This window comes from Poecilia reticulata, linkage group LG19, assembly GCF_000633615.1.
Source record: "Poecilia reticulata strain Guanapo linkage group LG19, Guppy_female_1.0+MT, whole genome shotgun sequence".
NCBI classification, from domain to species: Eukaryota; Metazoa; Chordata; class Actinopteri; order Cyprinodontiformes; family Poeciliidae; genus Poecilia; species Poecilia reticulata.
Window position 1 is genome coordinate 2,667,429 of NC_024349.1, and position 12,314 is coordinate 2,679,742.

The 12,314-nt window shown below is 40.3% G+C and overlaps 1 protein-coding gene across 1 annotated transcript in view; it reads right to left on the reverse strand.

The window, feature by feature from the left end:
* phactr3a (phosphatase and actin regulator 3a) overlaps positions 1–12,314 on the reverse strand; it is a 36,384-nt gene that overhangs the window by 1,611 nt on the left and 22,459 nt on the right. The window contains exons 2-9 of the mRNA XM_008436451.2: positions 10,059–10,223; positions 9,186–9,353; positions 7,935–8,150; positions 6,901–7,129; positions 6,052–6,302; positions 5,314–5,467; positions 241–296; positions 16–77 (exon numbers count right to left, since the gene is read on the reverse strand). Of these exons, the coding sequence (XP_008434673.1) occupies positions 16–77; positions 241–296; positions 5,314–5,467; positions 6,052–6,302; positions 6,901–7,129; positions 7,935–8,150; positions 9,186–9,353; positions 10,059–10,223 (1,301 nt within the window). The remainder of the gene's footprint in view (positions 1–15; positions 78–240; positions 297–5,313; positions 5,468–6,051; positions 6,303–6,900; positions 7,130–7,934; positions 8,151–9,185; positions 9,354–10,058; positions 10,224–12,314) is intronic.

Below are 12,314 nucleotides of genomic sequence, written 5' to 3' on the forward strand. Positions count from 1 at the left end.
CCAAAAGTGTTGTACCTTTCTGTTTAGTCGCTGTTTTATCTCCCTCCTCTCCTCCTGCTCCGTTTGATCGTTTCTTTCTGAGAAAAAGAAAGAAAAAAAAACATTTGGAAAAGCTTTACATTTCGCTCTCAATCCAAAAAGAAAATCATATAAATTAATACTTGTAAATAAAGTGTGCTTATTTCCTTAATTTCCAACACCTTGAGTCATAAATACCACAACAAATACGGTAAGACTCACGTTTCAAAATGTTTCGACTCTCCAGCTCCTCCACATTCGGTCTCTGGCTCAACCTCCTGCGGAGAAACACCAGAACCACGTTTTGAACCATATTGACCAAATCTCCTCCAGCCCCTTTCCTCCTTCCTCTCTGCTCGTATTAAACAGGTTGCAGTTTCTTCACGACGCGCGTTCTCGAGAGGAATCCCCTATGTTTCCATCTCCCATCCAAACCGCGGCTGTGCTGCTTGGGCAGAGGGGCTCCCCACATTTGGAAGAGTGATGAACGGCGCCGATTTTTATCCCCGTATAGAGAATTTCCTCTAGCAAGTTTTATATCTCGGCGAGCAGCATCTCCGCGGCAGGAAAACTCCACTCTGTCTCGGCGGCGCAGGCACTCCTCTCTACTATCAGCCACAAGCGCTTTTTGAAGCGGGTCGTGATGGGGCTGGCACGGGGCGCGACTCCGCTAGTCTCCCTGGTTACTGCATGCATAATATGTTGGAAGCCCCGCCCACTAAGGCTTCCCCCGCTTTTACGCTCGAGCAGGAGGGAGTAAACGCGCACCAGCGTAGTACTCTTAACAGTAGCGTCGGTTTGTTTTGAAATTAGTCGAAAGTTATTTCTTTTAAAAACATATACAAATATTTGTTTTGTAAAAAAAATAAAATAAAATAATAATAATACATCAGCTTTAACCGCTTGTTGACCTGAAAGTTTAGTTTCCAGTTGTCCCTTCCCCATCAAAGCAATCAAAAGGTTCAGCTATGTGTCTGTGTTGGCTTTGTATGAATTATATATGAGAGCATCTTAAAGAGGTCAACATCAGACAGCCTGTGGGTTATACCCCAGCAGACCTCCAGAGGTGAAAACTACAAAGAGAGTTTGAATGCCTCTACACAACAGGACTCTCTTCATCCCCTCACCCTGGCAAACACTGGACTCTTTATAGTTTGGTTCTCTGAAACATCAAAGTTAGGTCACATGAACTAAAACCTGGACGGCCATGATGCATACGCAACATAACAGTCGTTCTTTATCTGTGTCTGCATATGCTGCAGATGAGGACTTCATTTTGTCTCCATGGTTCTCAATCTGTGGCGCATGTATTTCTGGTGGTACTTTGGCTGTTTTATTAAAAACCTGGCATGTCAAAATTGTTTTTAACCATCTCCATTATCATTAAGTATAGTTATTTATTGTACATCAAACTTTCTTTGAATTGCTGACCAGCTTCTCTCATATTCCCCTCTCAAGTCCTGCTAATATCTCACAGTAATTGCAAATTATTTTCAATAAAATTTGTATTGCCCTCTATTTCCAACCATTTTGATTCTAATTCCCATTTTGCCATGTTGAATCCACCAAAATATCACAGATCATGACCTCTAAAAAAGACTTTGGCTTTGAAAATTATTCTTAATCATCAATTGTGAAAACATCTCCCAGGTTGGGTATTAATGCCTGATGGGTGCGTTCCAAGGTAGATGGCCCCAGTTTGTACATGAGGATGGGGCAAAATGACCGCCATTCGACTGAAACTTGGAATCCAATTTTCATCTTTTTTTTAAATTAACCGAGCAAGTTCTGCCAAGAACAGTTTCTTCTCAGTGCTAAACAGAAAGTCGACTGTTCTGTCTTCAGTAATTAATAAGCATGTAGAGATCTTTACATGGTACAAGGTTTCGTTCAACAACCTTCATGCCCTGGAGGAATGCCTTCTGAGAACAAAGATTCGAACAGGGGCACAACAATCACAAGTGTTTGCAGAACGCTTTCGAAATCCCAAGCAGGAATTCCGTTTGTTCCTAAAACCTGATTAAAGCAGGAGCACTCATGGCTATCCTCCCTCGTCTACAGCTTCCCCTTTGATTAGATCAGTTGGATTTCATTGCTATCCTAAGATCTCATCAGGTGGGAATGATTTACAGCTCACGATTCTTTTGTTCCCCTCACTGACAAACGAAGAGAAAAACCACGGCGAAGCGCCTCGAACGCCGTTACATTCCAAACGTACAACAAACGGAAAATCACTAGTGAAGCCCCAGCGCGTATGAGCATCCACTGTATTGACCCGGTCGCTGGGTTGCTTAGCAACAGTATCTTGAAGACAATGGAGTTTTTCTGCAGAAGTTCTCATTTCTCCCTAGTAACACAGGGAGGGGGCGGGGGGATTTCACCACCGCACTCCAAGCTGCGTGTGCTTTAAATGACAATCTGCAGCTATTTTTGGAAACATGCTGCTGTTTTCTTTTTTCTGCCTCGGCAGGAAAGATAAATGTGCTAACGGAGTTGCTAAATTTAATCAGCTTAAGGAGCTAATTAAATTTGACTCGAGGTACAGTAAACTATTTTTAAACCTCAGGTAATTTTGTCACGTGAAATAAAATGCTTCATTTACTATAGAGTGATAGAGATTTCTTGTGTGTGTGTGTGTGTGTGTTTTGTTTAAACTGACACACTGATTGCATCGCAGATTAGAGAGTGAAAGTTAGAGATTTTTCTACGAGATACACAGAAAACAGTTTCCATTTTTTGATGTGTTCCCCTTTTAAGTGAGGTGCGAAAGTAATCAATAAGTGCCCCAGTCGAGAGAGGTGTTAAATATCTAACCAACTGAGTGGAAAAAAACTGCATGTGGGCGGTTGTTTGGTCATTAATTTCGGCTGCCAACTGCACCAAGAACGTAAAATGTGCCTTTTTCAGCTTTCTTCTTTCTCGTAGTACTGTAGCAGGGCGCCCTGCCTCCTCCCACGCCGGTATTATTTCTGCTGATATAACTCCCCGACATTTGTGAGGAGGCAGCAGTGCACGAAGGTGGAATGCATTATTGAACTGTAGCAGGAGCTAAGATTAGAAACAACATGGCAGTGTGGCTGCAGAGCTGATGCTAGCTCTGGAACTAAAGATAGAAAGGTCGTCGATCACTGACACCGACGGAGAGACGGTGTGTTATCATCCATCATCTGTTCTGCAGCAACACACAAAAGCTTCAAAGGCAAAGAAGACAATTAGAGGTTGGAGCCGTGCAGAAATGTATCGGTGCTTAGTGTGTTTTGTTTCTCACGACTGCCTCGGGGAGTTTTTTTCCTCCACTTAACCAATCTGAGCTATAATTAGAAAAGGTTATCCTCCACAGCTTTTCTTTGCAGCAATGTGGAATTAGAAAGCTGCATTATCCAAAGCTCCTTGAGTTTAGACTTCTTGGTCTGACAAAAATGATCATAAATTGTTAAATATGTCCGTATTTGCCACATTAGGTCTAATGCTACACTTCAATATTTGTATTAAAGGAAGTAGCCAAGATGTAAAGGCACTCGAGTATCAAACCAGAACTGAAAAAAGTTACATACTTACAGTACAAGGTAAGTTAAGTTATTTATGAAGTCTTGTTTAAGTTAATTTTTCAAATTCAAAGCATACCACACTGTAAAAGTCTTAAAGAAGCATTTTCTTTTATGAAACAAAAGGAGTGTATTATAACACTTAGCAGTAATAGCTCTTTATATTAGCTGCAGATAGCCTTTTGTGCTGCTTTCTCACAGATTTATCCAACTTGTTTTTATAACACTGCACTGCACTCTTCAAAGCATTGAATGTGTTCTTGTTAAATGACCAAAAAGGCGTTTCTTCCAGTGCTTCTAAAAGAGTAAGAGGCCATATTATTAGTTGCCTATTAGACACCCGTTGGACATTGTCCTCTGAAGTGTGGGTGGCACTTTGTGCTTGGCTGCGAATGATTTCACAGCAGGTTATGTAACGCTCTTGTGTGTCTCGGTTTGAAGTGCCGGTGTTAAAGAGCTTGAGTCTGGTGCTATATCCAATCATGAGATAACTGCTGTCAGTCTGTGAAAAATATATGCGGCTCAGCTGTATTGGGAGGGCGGGAGGGGGAATAACTCCACTTATGTCTTTACAAAGAGGGACAAATTGTACGTACACATCAATGAAGCTTCACGCAGGAAACGTTTCCAGGAACGAGTCTGCCTCACTTGTTGCCCCCAAAATAATGAGCAGAAACACTGATTGTAATGTGAAAGTTTCAGGAAATGGCGGTACATGTGTGAATTTCTAGTAATGAAAAACGTGTGATAGTCATCTATTTGGAAGATTGCCTACGACAGACGGCCCATTTCCTGTGCTGTGAATATTTTCAACTTTAGTTAGAATTGTTATGGGTTGGTAGATAACTAACTGTACCGCAGATATATCAAAACATTAATTTTAGGGCAGGTTGTGCACGATGCAACACTTTGGTTAAAAAAAAAACAGTTGGAAGATCCCAATTGTTTATTTTAACTACACTTTAAATGGTAGATGATTTATGCAATTATGCATAAGCAAAGTTTTCAGCATTTTTGTAACTTTCTTGCATCATCAACTACATAGAAGTCATTTTCAGGTAACTTCAAGATGTGCTTAGTCTAGACCTTTTGTGCAACATTTGTCGTTTTCCCTGCATTGCTTCCATTTTGGCTTTTCTGTCACAGTTGAAACTTTAATCAAACACATTTCAATGTCAGGCAGAGATAATGCAGTTTTGAAACAATTATTTCATTTATTAAGGGAAATAGCTATCCAAAGATACTTGCTCCCCATGTCCACTACATGTTGTGCCACATTTAGAAGCACCAATTGCCATAAAGTGTTATATGTAAAATCCCTGTAGAGAAATATGAAGTCTCTTATTTTAGCAGAGAGCAGAATTCATGGCAACAACATTACAGCAAAGCTTCAGACAGTCACACAGATGTTGGTTTTACACCAGATGTAACAGAACCAAACCTTCTAACATGCTCACTATTGTCACATTAGTCCCCAGAATAATTTCCAAATATTCGGACGATTATCAATATATGTTTGGCCTGTGTATTCTTTTTGACGATTGCACACTCGCATGGATTGGTTTTTGTTGTTTTTGCCTCTTTTAACCTTTGTTGTTCCGACGTTCTTTTGTGAAGCTAAAAATTTGTTTGATGATCCGAACTGTGTGACAAAAAAAAAAAAAATCCAAACCAGACCTAATCTGCAGGAGGGAGAACACGTGTTTCACAGCTCTATAGTTAGGAGCATCACAAAGCTTCTACTTCTTACTTGGCAAGTTTCATCTCTATCTGCTGACGGATTTCCTGTCGCTCTTGATCGCTCCGTGCCGGAAAGATATTCTTGTCTTCCAGCTCCTGCTTGCTCGGCCTGTTTCGTAGCTTGACGGCCAGCAGCTCCTTCCTTAGCCTGCGAGGAAGTGTACCTGCAACACCATACATGTCCATTGCACCGACATGCTAAGACACAGGCTTAACTAGAAACCAATGCAACAGTGCAGAACACCATGGCATCTAGACACAGGCTGCAGTAAATACCTCTAGATTAAATACCACAATATAAAATTAGAACTGAAAGAAAAGATCAAATTGAAGCAAACGTTATAACATGACCTAATTGCTTTCTATTTTTTCTGTTGACTATTGTTGAAATGATGGTGTGTATTACCTAATTAGATTTTCTGTATATTTAATGGGGGGGGGGGGGGGATGCTTAAGCTTCACTAAAGTTCTTCTATTCTCTCTTCTAATATCATCAATTTAGAGTAAATGCTCCACAGTTTTTGTGGTGTGTGGAGTGAGCAACATTATTATAAAATAGAAGAATACTGCATCTGAAAATAAGCATGGAAAAGGTAGGATGTATGGGATTGTGACGCTTAAAACTCAAATAATGTCTTAAACAACAAGAAACCCTCTAAAAGAAAAACTTTGAACTCTCCAACACACAAATGCCTGCACGGTTGGGGGTTACACTTTCAGCAGCCCACTACGGCTGTGTGAGACCCACCAGAGATGACAGACTCGTTCCAGCTGTCTAGGTCGAAGGGGAGGCCTGAGGTCTTGGAGAAGCACTGGTCCAGCCGTACGTTCTCCTTATTCTCCTCCGCTTCCTTCTTGGGCCAGTCAGACCCTCCCGCTCCTATGCAGCCGCCGGTCAAAGACGACTTGTGTTGGTTGTCAGAGCTGCAGGAGCGAGACAGCCGTCCGTCGGAGCACCATAGCCTTGGGGGCGAGCCCAGATCACACCCATCGTGGACACTGAGGAAACACGAAAGGACAGATTGCTTTTTAATGTCGACAGCGAAAGAGATACAGATACAGCTGAACAGTACGAAAACACACCGACAATAAGTGAGTGGATCATTGGTCAAAATTCCAGCAAACTACTGCAAGAGGCTTGTGGAAGCTAAAAGAAAAAGAAAAAATCACCAATCTTGTCTGGACACAGAGTGGATTTGGGTCGAAACTTTTGTTACTTCGACATCCTAGCAGGGACTGGATGCAGTTTTAAAAGCTTTAACATTAAAAATTGATATTGTGAAATTATTTATTTTTGCCTCCTGCTTCTAAAGTAGGCAGTGTCACGATTAAAACGCGTCTCATAAATTAGGAATCAGCAGCCGACTGGATAATAGGTTTTACGGATTGGGGGAAAATCTATATTGAAAGAATATTTTATGAAAATATATATATTTTTTTAAATTTTTGGGACAAACATGAATCTAGAAGATCATTCTTCCATCAGGGATTAATTCTATCTTATTTATGTTTTTTTTAAACAGAGAATATGACAAAAATAAAAACAGTAACAACTAAATAAATCATAATATGGAATATCCATAAATTGAAAACTAACCTCTCCTGTCGATTCTTGGAAGCAAAGGCCCTCTGCAGCTCCTCCATAATGCAGCTGGGAGGCATGGGAGGGTGGATCATATTGCCCAGGTGTGGGGACCCTGCAGGGTTTGCCAGGGGCCCCCGTAGTGGCAGGGTCATCGATGTCAGGCTTTCTGTGGCCCTGGGCAGAGGCTCTTTGGGGAGGTAGGAGTTGGGCAGGTGAGTAGGGAGCGATACAGGTCCTGAATCTAAAAGGCACATAAATAAATGTTAATGATGCAAATCTCTCATTTTTTCTTAACTAGCTGTATTTGTGTACATATTTAAGATTCAGCTTTCAATATCTTAAGGTAATTTTACATGTTTAGTTAGCAGGTCTATGCATCAAAATATACCAGCTTCATGCCGAGTTTACAGCTTTTTGGTTAGATGCTAATTCACCTGGTACTGTAATAGAAGTAAAATGAAGGGTCTTTCAGAAATAACTTCACCAGCACAATAACTGTAAACACATTGGACACCTGTAGAGAGGGAGGCTTACATTTACTTCCACATTCACCCCATTGTGTTCAGTGAAGCAGGAATACTATTGTCATATTTTATTTTTCATTATTTAGGATTATTCAGCTTTTAAAATCAAAGTTCAGTCTTTCTTTTTTTTTCATTTTTAACAAGCATCAGTAACAACCTTCGCTTTAGAATTGGAGTAGAGTCACTTGGATAAAAAAAAAAGAACAAGGTGGAGTTGTTTTCAGATTAAAGTAAAAATTATGAGGAAAGGTTGAAATGAGAAAAATGTAGAGAAATTATATAAACAATAGTATTGAAATCACCAGAAAAAGATCATAATGATGGGGGAAAAAATTAAAGATGAGGAAGTGACATGGCAGAAGGGAAGGGATAAAATTAGGACTCAAGGAAGGAAGAAGAGGGAACTCTATCTGCAATAAACTGACATGTTTCCCCCCCTGTGTCGGTAATATTGTTCCGCTATGAGCTTTAAGATCTTTTTCTGTTCCCTCCTAACTCATATCGTTTCAGAACTATTCTCACCGTCTCCAGAACTCAGCTGGGGCAAATGTTTAGGAGGTACTTGTGGTGGCGACGTTCCGGGAGCGATTTCCTCTTCCGATCGCTCTTCCATGTGCTCTCCCGTGTCCTGCAGCCCCTCGGGGAGGTCCCCCGCTGGGCGTGACTCTTCCTCTGCATTCTCCTCTGACGGTGCTACATTCTCCTCCAAACGGTCGCAGTCTTGGAGAGGAGCAGCCACTGCAGCAAAATTTAAAAATAAAAGTTCATAAAGAGTCACTTTACAGCAGTTCGCATAAGAAAGGACAAATGAATGCAGTTTGGACAATATAAGCTGAAACACAATTTCACTGAGATACTTTATTACGAAAAATAAGTTGAATGTGTAAAAATCTGTTTTTTTCTTCTTCTTATAAATAGAACTAAACTTTCATCTCAAATTGTGTTTTAAACAGTCAATCCAGCTATAGTTCACTCAGACTAAAGATTTCAGATGATCAAATTGCAGACCGACTTTTAAAAACTGAAATATCTCCTTAATCTAGCATAGAATTAGAAGCTTTAAAACAAACACCAAATTCAGCTTTAATAATTGGACCTGCGAATAAACAATACAAAACTCCTTTGGCATCTGACAGATGACTTTGTTGCGCTTGTGGTTTCCTCTGGGCCATGATGCCTGGGGCAGTGAGCCACATTATCCATATAAAAACACCCACTGTGTTTGATGCAGCAGATAGGAGGAGAGCCATCTGCAAAATGCAGTCACTCACTCCTTGTGCAATCTGTACAAATAAATATCTGGACAGCGTAAGACAGATTGAACCTAACATTTAGTTGTCTTTGCTGCCCTCTATTGGTGAAAGAAGAATATTGGCTCGTGAGGTAAAAATTAAAAAGACAAATGTCTGAAACTATTTAAAAACCTTTATTTATTCAGCGTCTACAAGTTACTTTGCAGGAATCATAGCAACAAAACCCACTGTTTCAACTAGTTTATAAATTACTCTCAGACAAAAATCCAGAAATTTCTTGTTCTTGCAACTGAAAATACTCAAACATCTCTGTTCACTTAAACAACACAATATAACTCCAACACTAATTGACCCGACGAGGGTCCCCGTTGTCAATCAGTGTTGCTTCCTAAGTGGACAGTTTGATTTCACAGAAGTTTGATTTACTTGGAGTTATATTGTGTTGTTTAAGTGTTCCCTTTATTTTTTTTGAGCAGTGTATATTGCTTTTATTTAATGTCATTTTACACAACAAGTATACCTGAAGAGGGAAGCTCCTCGTCAGGACCGAGGTACTCCACGCTGCTGACTGTGAGGTTTGGATTCAAAGGTGCCCCAAACCCACCGAGTAAGACTGTCCCATCTGAGCAGCAACCTTGGGTGGGAGAGCTGGGATCATGGCACAGGAGACCGCTGGATAATGCTACATCTTTTCAAGAAGAAGAAAAAAAAAAAATCATTTGTTTGGAGTCAGTTATCGCAGCTGAAACACGACTCCAATTTTTTGGTGTTCAAAGCAAAACGCAAAGTTTATTATTACACATTTACTGAAGCCCCTTTAAATTGGATTTATCTCATTTAATTAGTGAAATTAGTGTTACAAAAGGTGTAAGAAGTATGTAAAAGGAACATAAAGGGCAACTGTATTTGGTTTTAATGAAATATCGGAATGTTGGTCTCAACAAATACCTTTTTCAAAGTAACTGAAATCAATATGAGGGACAAAAAAAAGACCAACAAGGGATACTGAATTTGAATAAATCCATCTGATGTTGTGCTTTAATTGAGCTAAACTCCCATGCCAACTTTTGATTTACAATTTTTGCATCTAGTCCTTTAAAAAATCTCAATTTAAACAGCACAAAGGAAGTCTTCAATATTTGGTTTTCTTTTTTCTATTTTTACTTCCACACTCAGAACTCCTGTGGGGCTTTACTGCAATCCACAGCAATCTTCACAGGCATGATGTGAAATTGACATGGACTAAATTAATTCAAACGGCTCATTCCTAAATTGCCACATCCCTTCATTAAGTTTTCCTAACCTAATTCATTACAAAAGGATTAGGACTAATGTGGTCGCACGATGAGCCTCAGTGAGGACGGATGGACGGATCTCAGGATTTCCGCCGTACCTGTGGAGCTCTGCTTGAGTTTCTCATTTTTCTTTTTCCTCCACTTCCAGGGCTTGAAAATTCGCCCCAGGGTTGCCAGCTTGCTGTTACGTCGGATGGGTGGAGTGTGAACCCCCGTCACCAGGCAGCCTGTTCGCAGCACCCTCTGCTGGTCCACAAGTTCAACTGCAGCAACAGAAGAGCCAGAGAGGAGGCCCAAAGAAGGGAAGAGATGGTTTTTTTTGTTTTTGTTTCAGGAAATATGTAGTTAGGAGGCAAAGGGGGGTGTGTAGGTTCAGAGTTGACAGGATGAGGTTAAAATGTCCAAAAGAAAGAGGAACAAGAAAGAGAGAGAGAAAAAACAGGAGTCCAATTAGTATGCTCACCTCACTGAATAAACCATGATGGAGTCCAAGTGCTGTGAACAGATTAAATTAGAAAGACTAATTCAATCATGGCACACTCTCCTACGGCTGTTATTTCCCTCCCACTGAGCCATACGTCATCTATCAAAATAAATATCTCTCCCATTCTAAATTTTTCGCCGAATACATCACCGCTGTGACACAGGCTGCCGCGCGAGGGACGCATTATCCAACAGGTGCTCCGGCCGTCGGGCCGCATGAGAGAGAATGATTATTTTAGTGTCTGATATCAGCCTTTCAGTTTAAAATGCATTCACATCCCGTTTTCATGTTTTGTCATGACAAGCTTTAGTGCGTTTTATAAGAATTTTGTTATTTTAAATATGCATTTATGCAAAGGAGTGGATAAATAAACTTTTCACAAACCAACAAAAAAAAAAACCTTTAAAAACTGTTTGAATTCAGCTCCTTATACCCCAATACGTCTAAATAAAGTCCAATGCAACCAGTTAAATTAATGTCAGAGGAAGCAAAGCAGACAGATCAGGGAGGAGGTTGTGGAGAAGTTTAAAGCAGCGTTTGGTTATTTACAAAAAATAGAAACATCTAGAGATTGCACGGAGAAGCAACCAAAAGGGTCATGGTAACTCTGGATGAGCTGCAGAGAACCACAGCTCAAGTGGAAGAACTTTGCATTGAAGGTCATGCACTTCAATAGAAAGTAGGTCACTGCTGAAAGAAAACCATGAGACGTCTAACAGGCGGCCACAAGTCATGTAAGGAGAACCGATAATGTGGGAGATGTTTGTTGGGTGAAACAAAACATAACGTTTTGGCCAACATACAAAACCCTTTTTATGACAAAAAAAAAATATCCTAAATCCTGAATATGCCATCCTCACTGTGAAACACCATGATGACAGCATCATGCTTTGATGACGTTTTCTGACTGAATTTGTGTTTATTCTACAGAGAAGAATGAGCAAAGATATCCGGGTATTCTACAAATTATTTATGAATCGGTGCTGAATAAAAATCCAGGCATCACTTTTCAGGTTTCTGCCTATAAAAGCCTCTGAAAACCATTTACAATTTTCCTTAAGCTTCACAAATATCCAATACTCTTAATTAACTCACCAACGTAAAACATAAAATCCCAACTAAACACACTGCTTAGCGTTATCGCTTGATGAAATGTGAAAAGGTTCAAGAGGGAAGAATATGTTTGCGAGGCATTGAAGATTATTAGTTGTGACTCAGTTTATAAACAACATAACTGATATGTCACTTCCTTTTTTCCCCATCCATCATCCTGTTTGTTATTTCTGTTTTACTCGCACTGAAAATCCAATCATATTTAGCCATTATTTCTGTCGGTTGAGCTGCACTCCTCCTGTTTGTGTTTTGCTCTCACTAAGTTATTTTTCATTCTATTTCTGAAATCCCATTAGCTCCTGTAAAACGCTCGCGGATCCCTCTGTGCACAAACAAATTACACAAGAAAAATAAAACACAGAACAGCTCAAAAGCATTCGGGCGGCAATAACAAAACGCACCACAGTCATCAAAAAAAAAAAAAAAAAAAAAAAAAATTAATGGGCCAATTTTCAGACTGAAACTGTTACAAATCACTCGACGAAATAAACAAACTTCTGCATGGAGAGTTCAGCAGCATTGATCCCCAAACACATCCATGGCACCTCTCCCTCTGCTCTGTCTACAGGAAACGTGCATTTGAATAAATGACGGCTGTGACTCATGTTAGGGAAAGTGTGGGCCTAGAAATCTGCGCGCGCACATCGCCGCCAGGGCTGCCGGCTTCTAAGAGAGCCAAGAAAACGGAAACACACGTTAAAAACCATGCCTTAAAGAGCTACATACGTCAATGTGACACAACAGAGGGAGGGCGGGG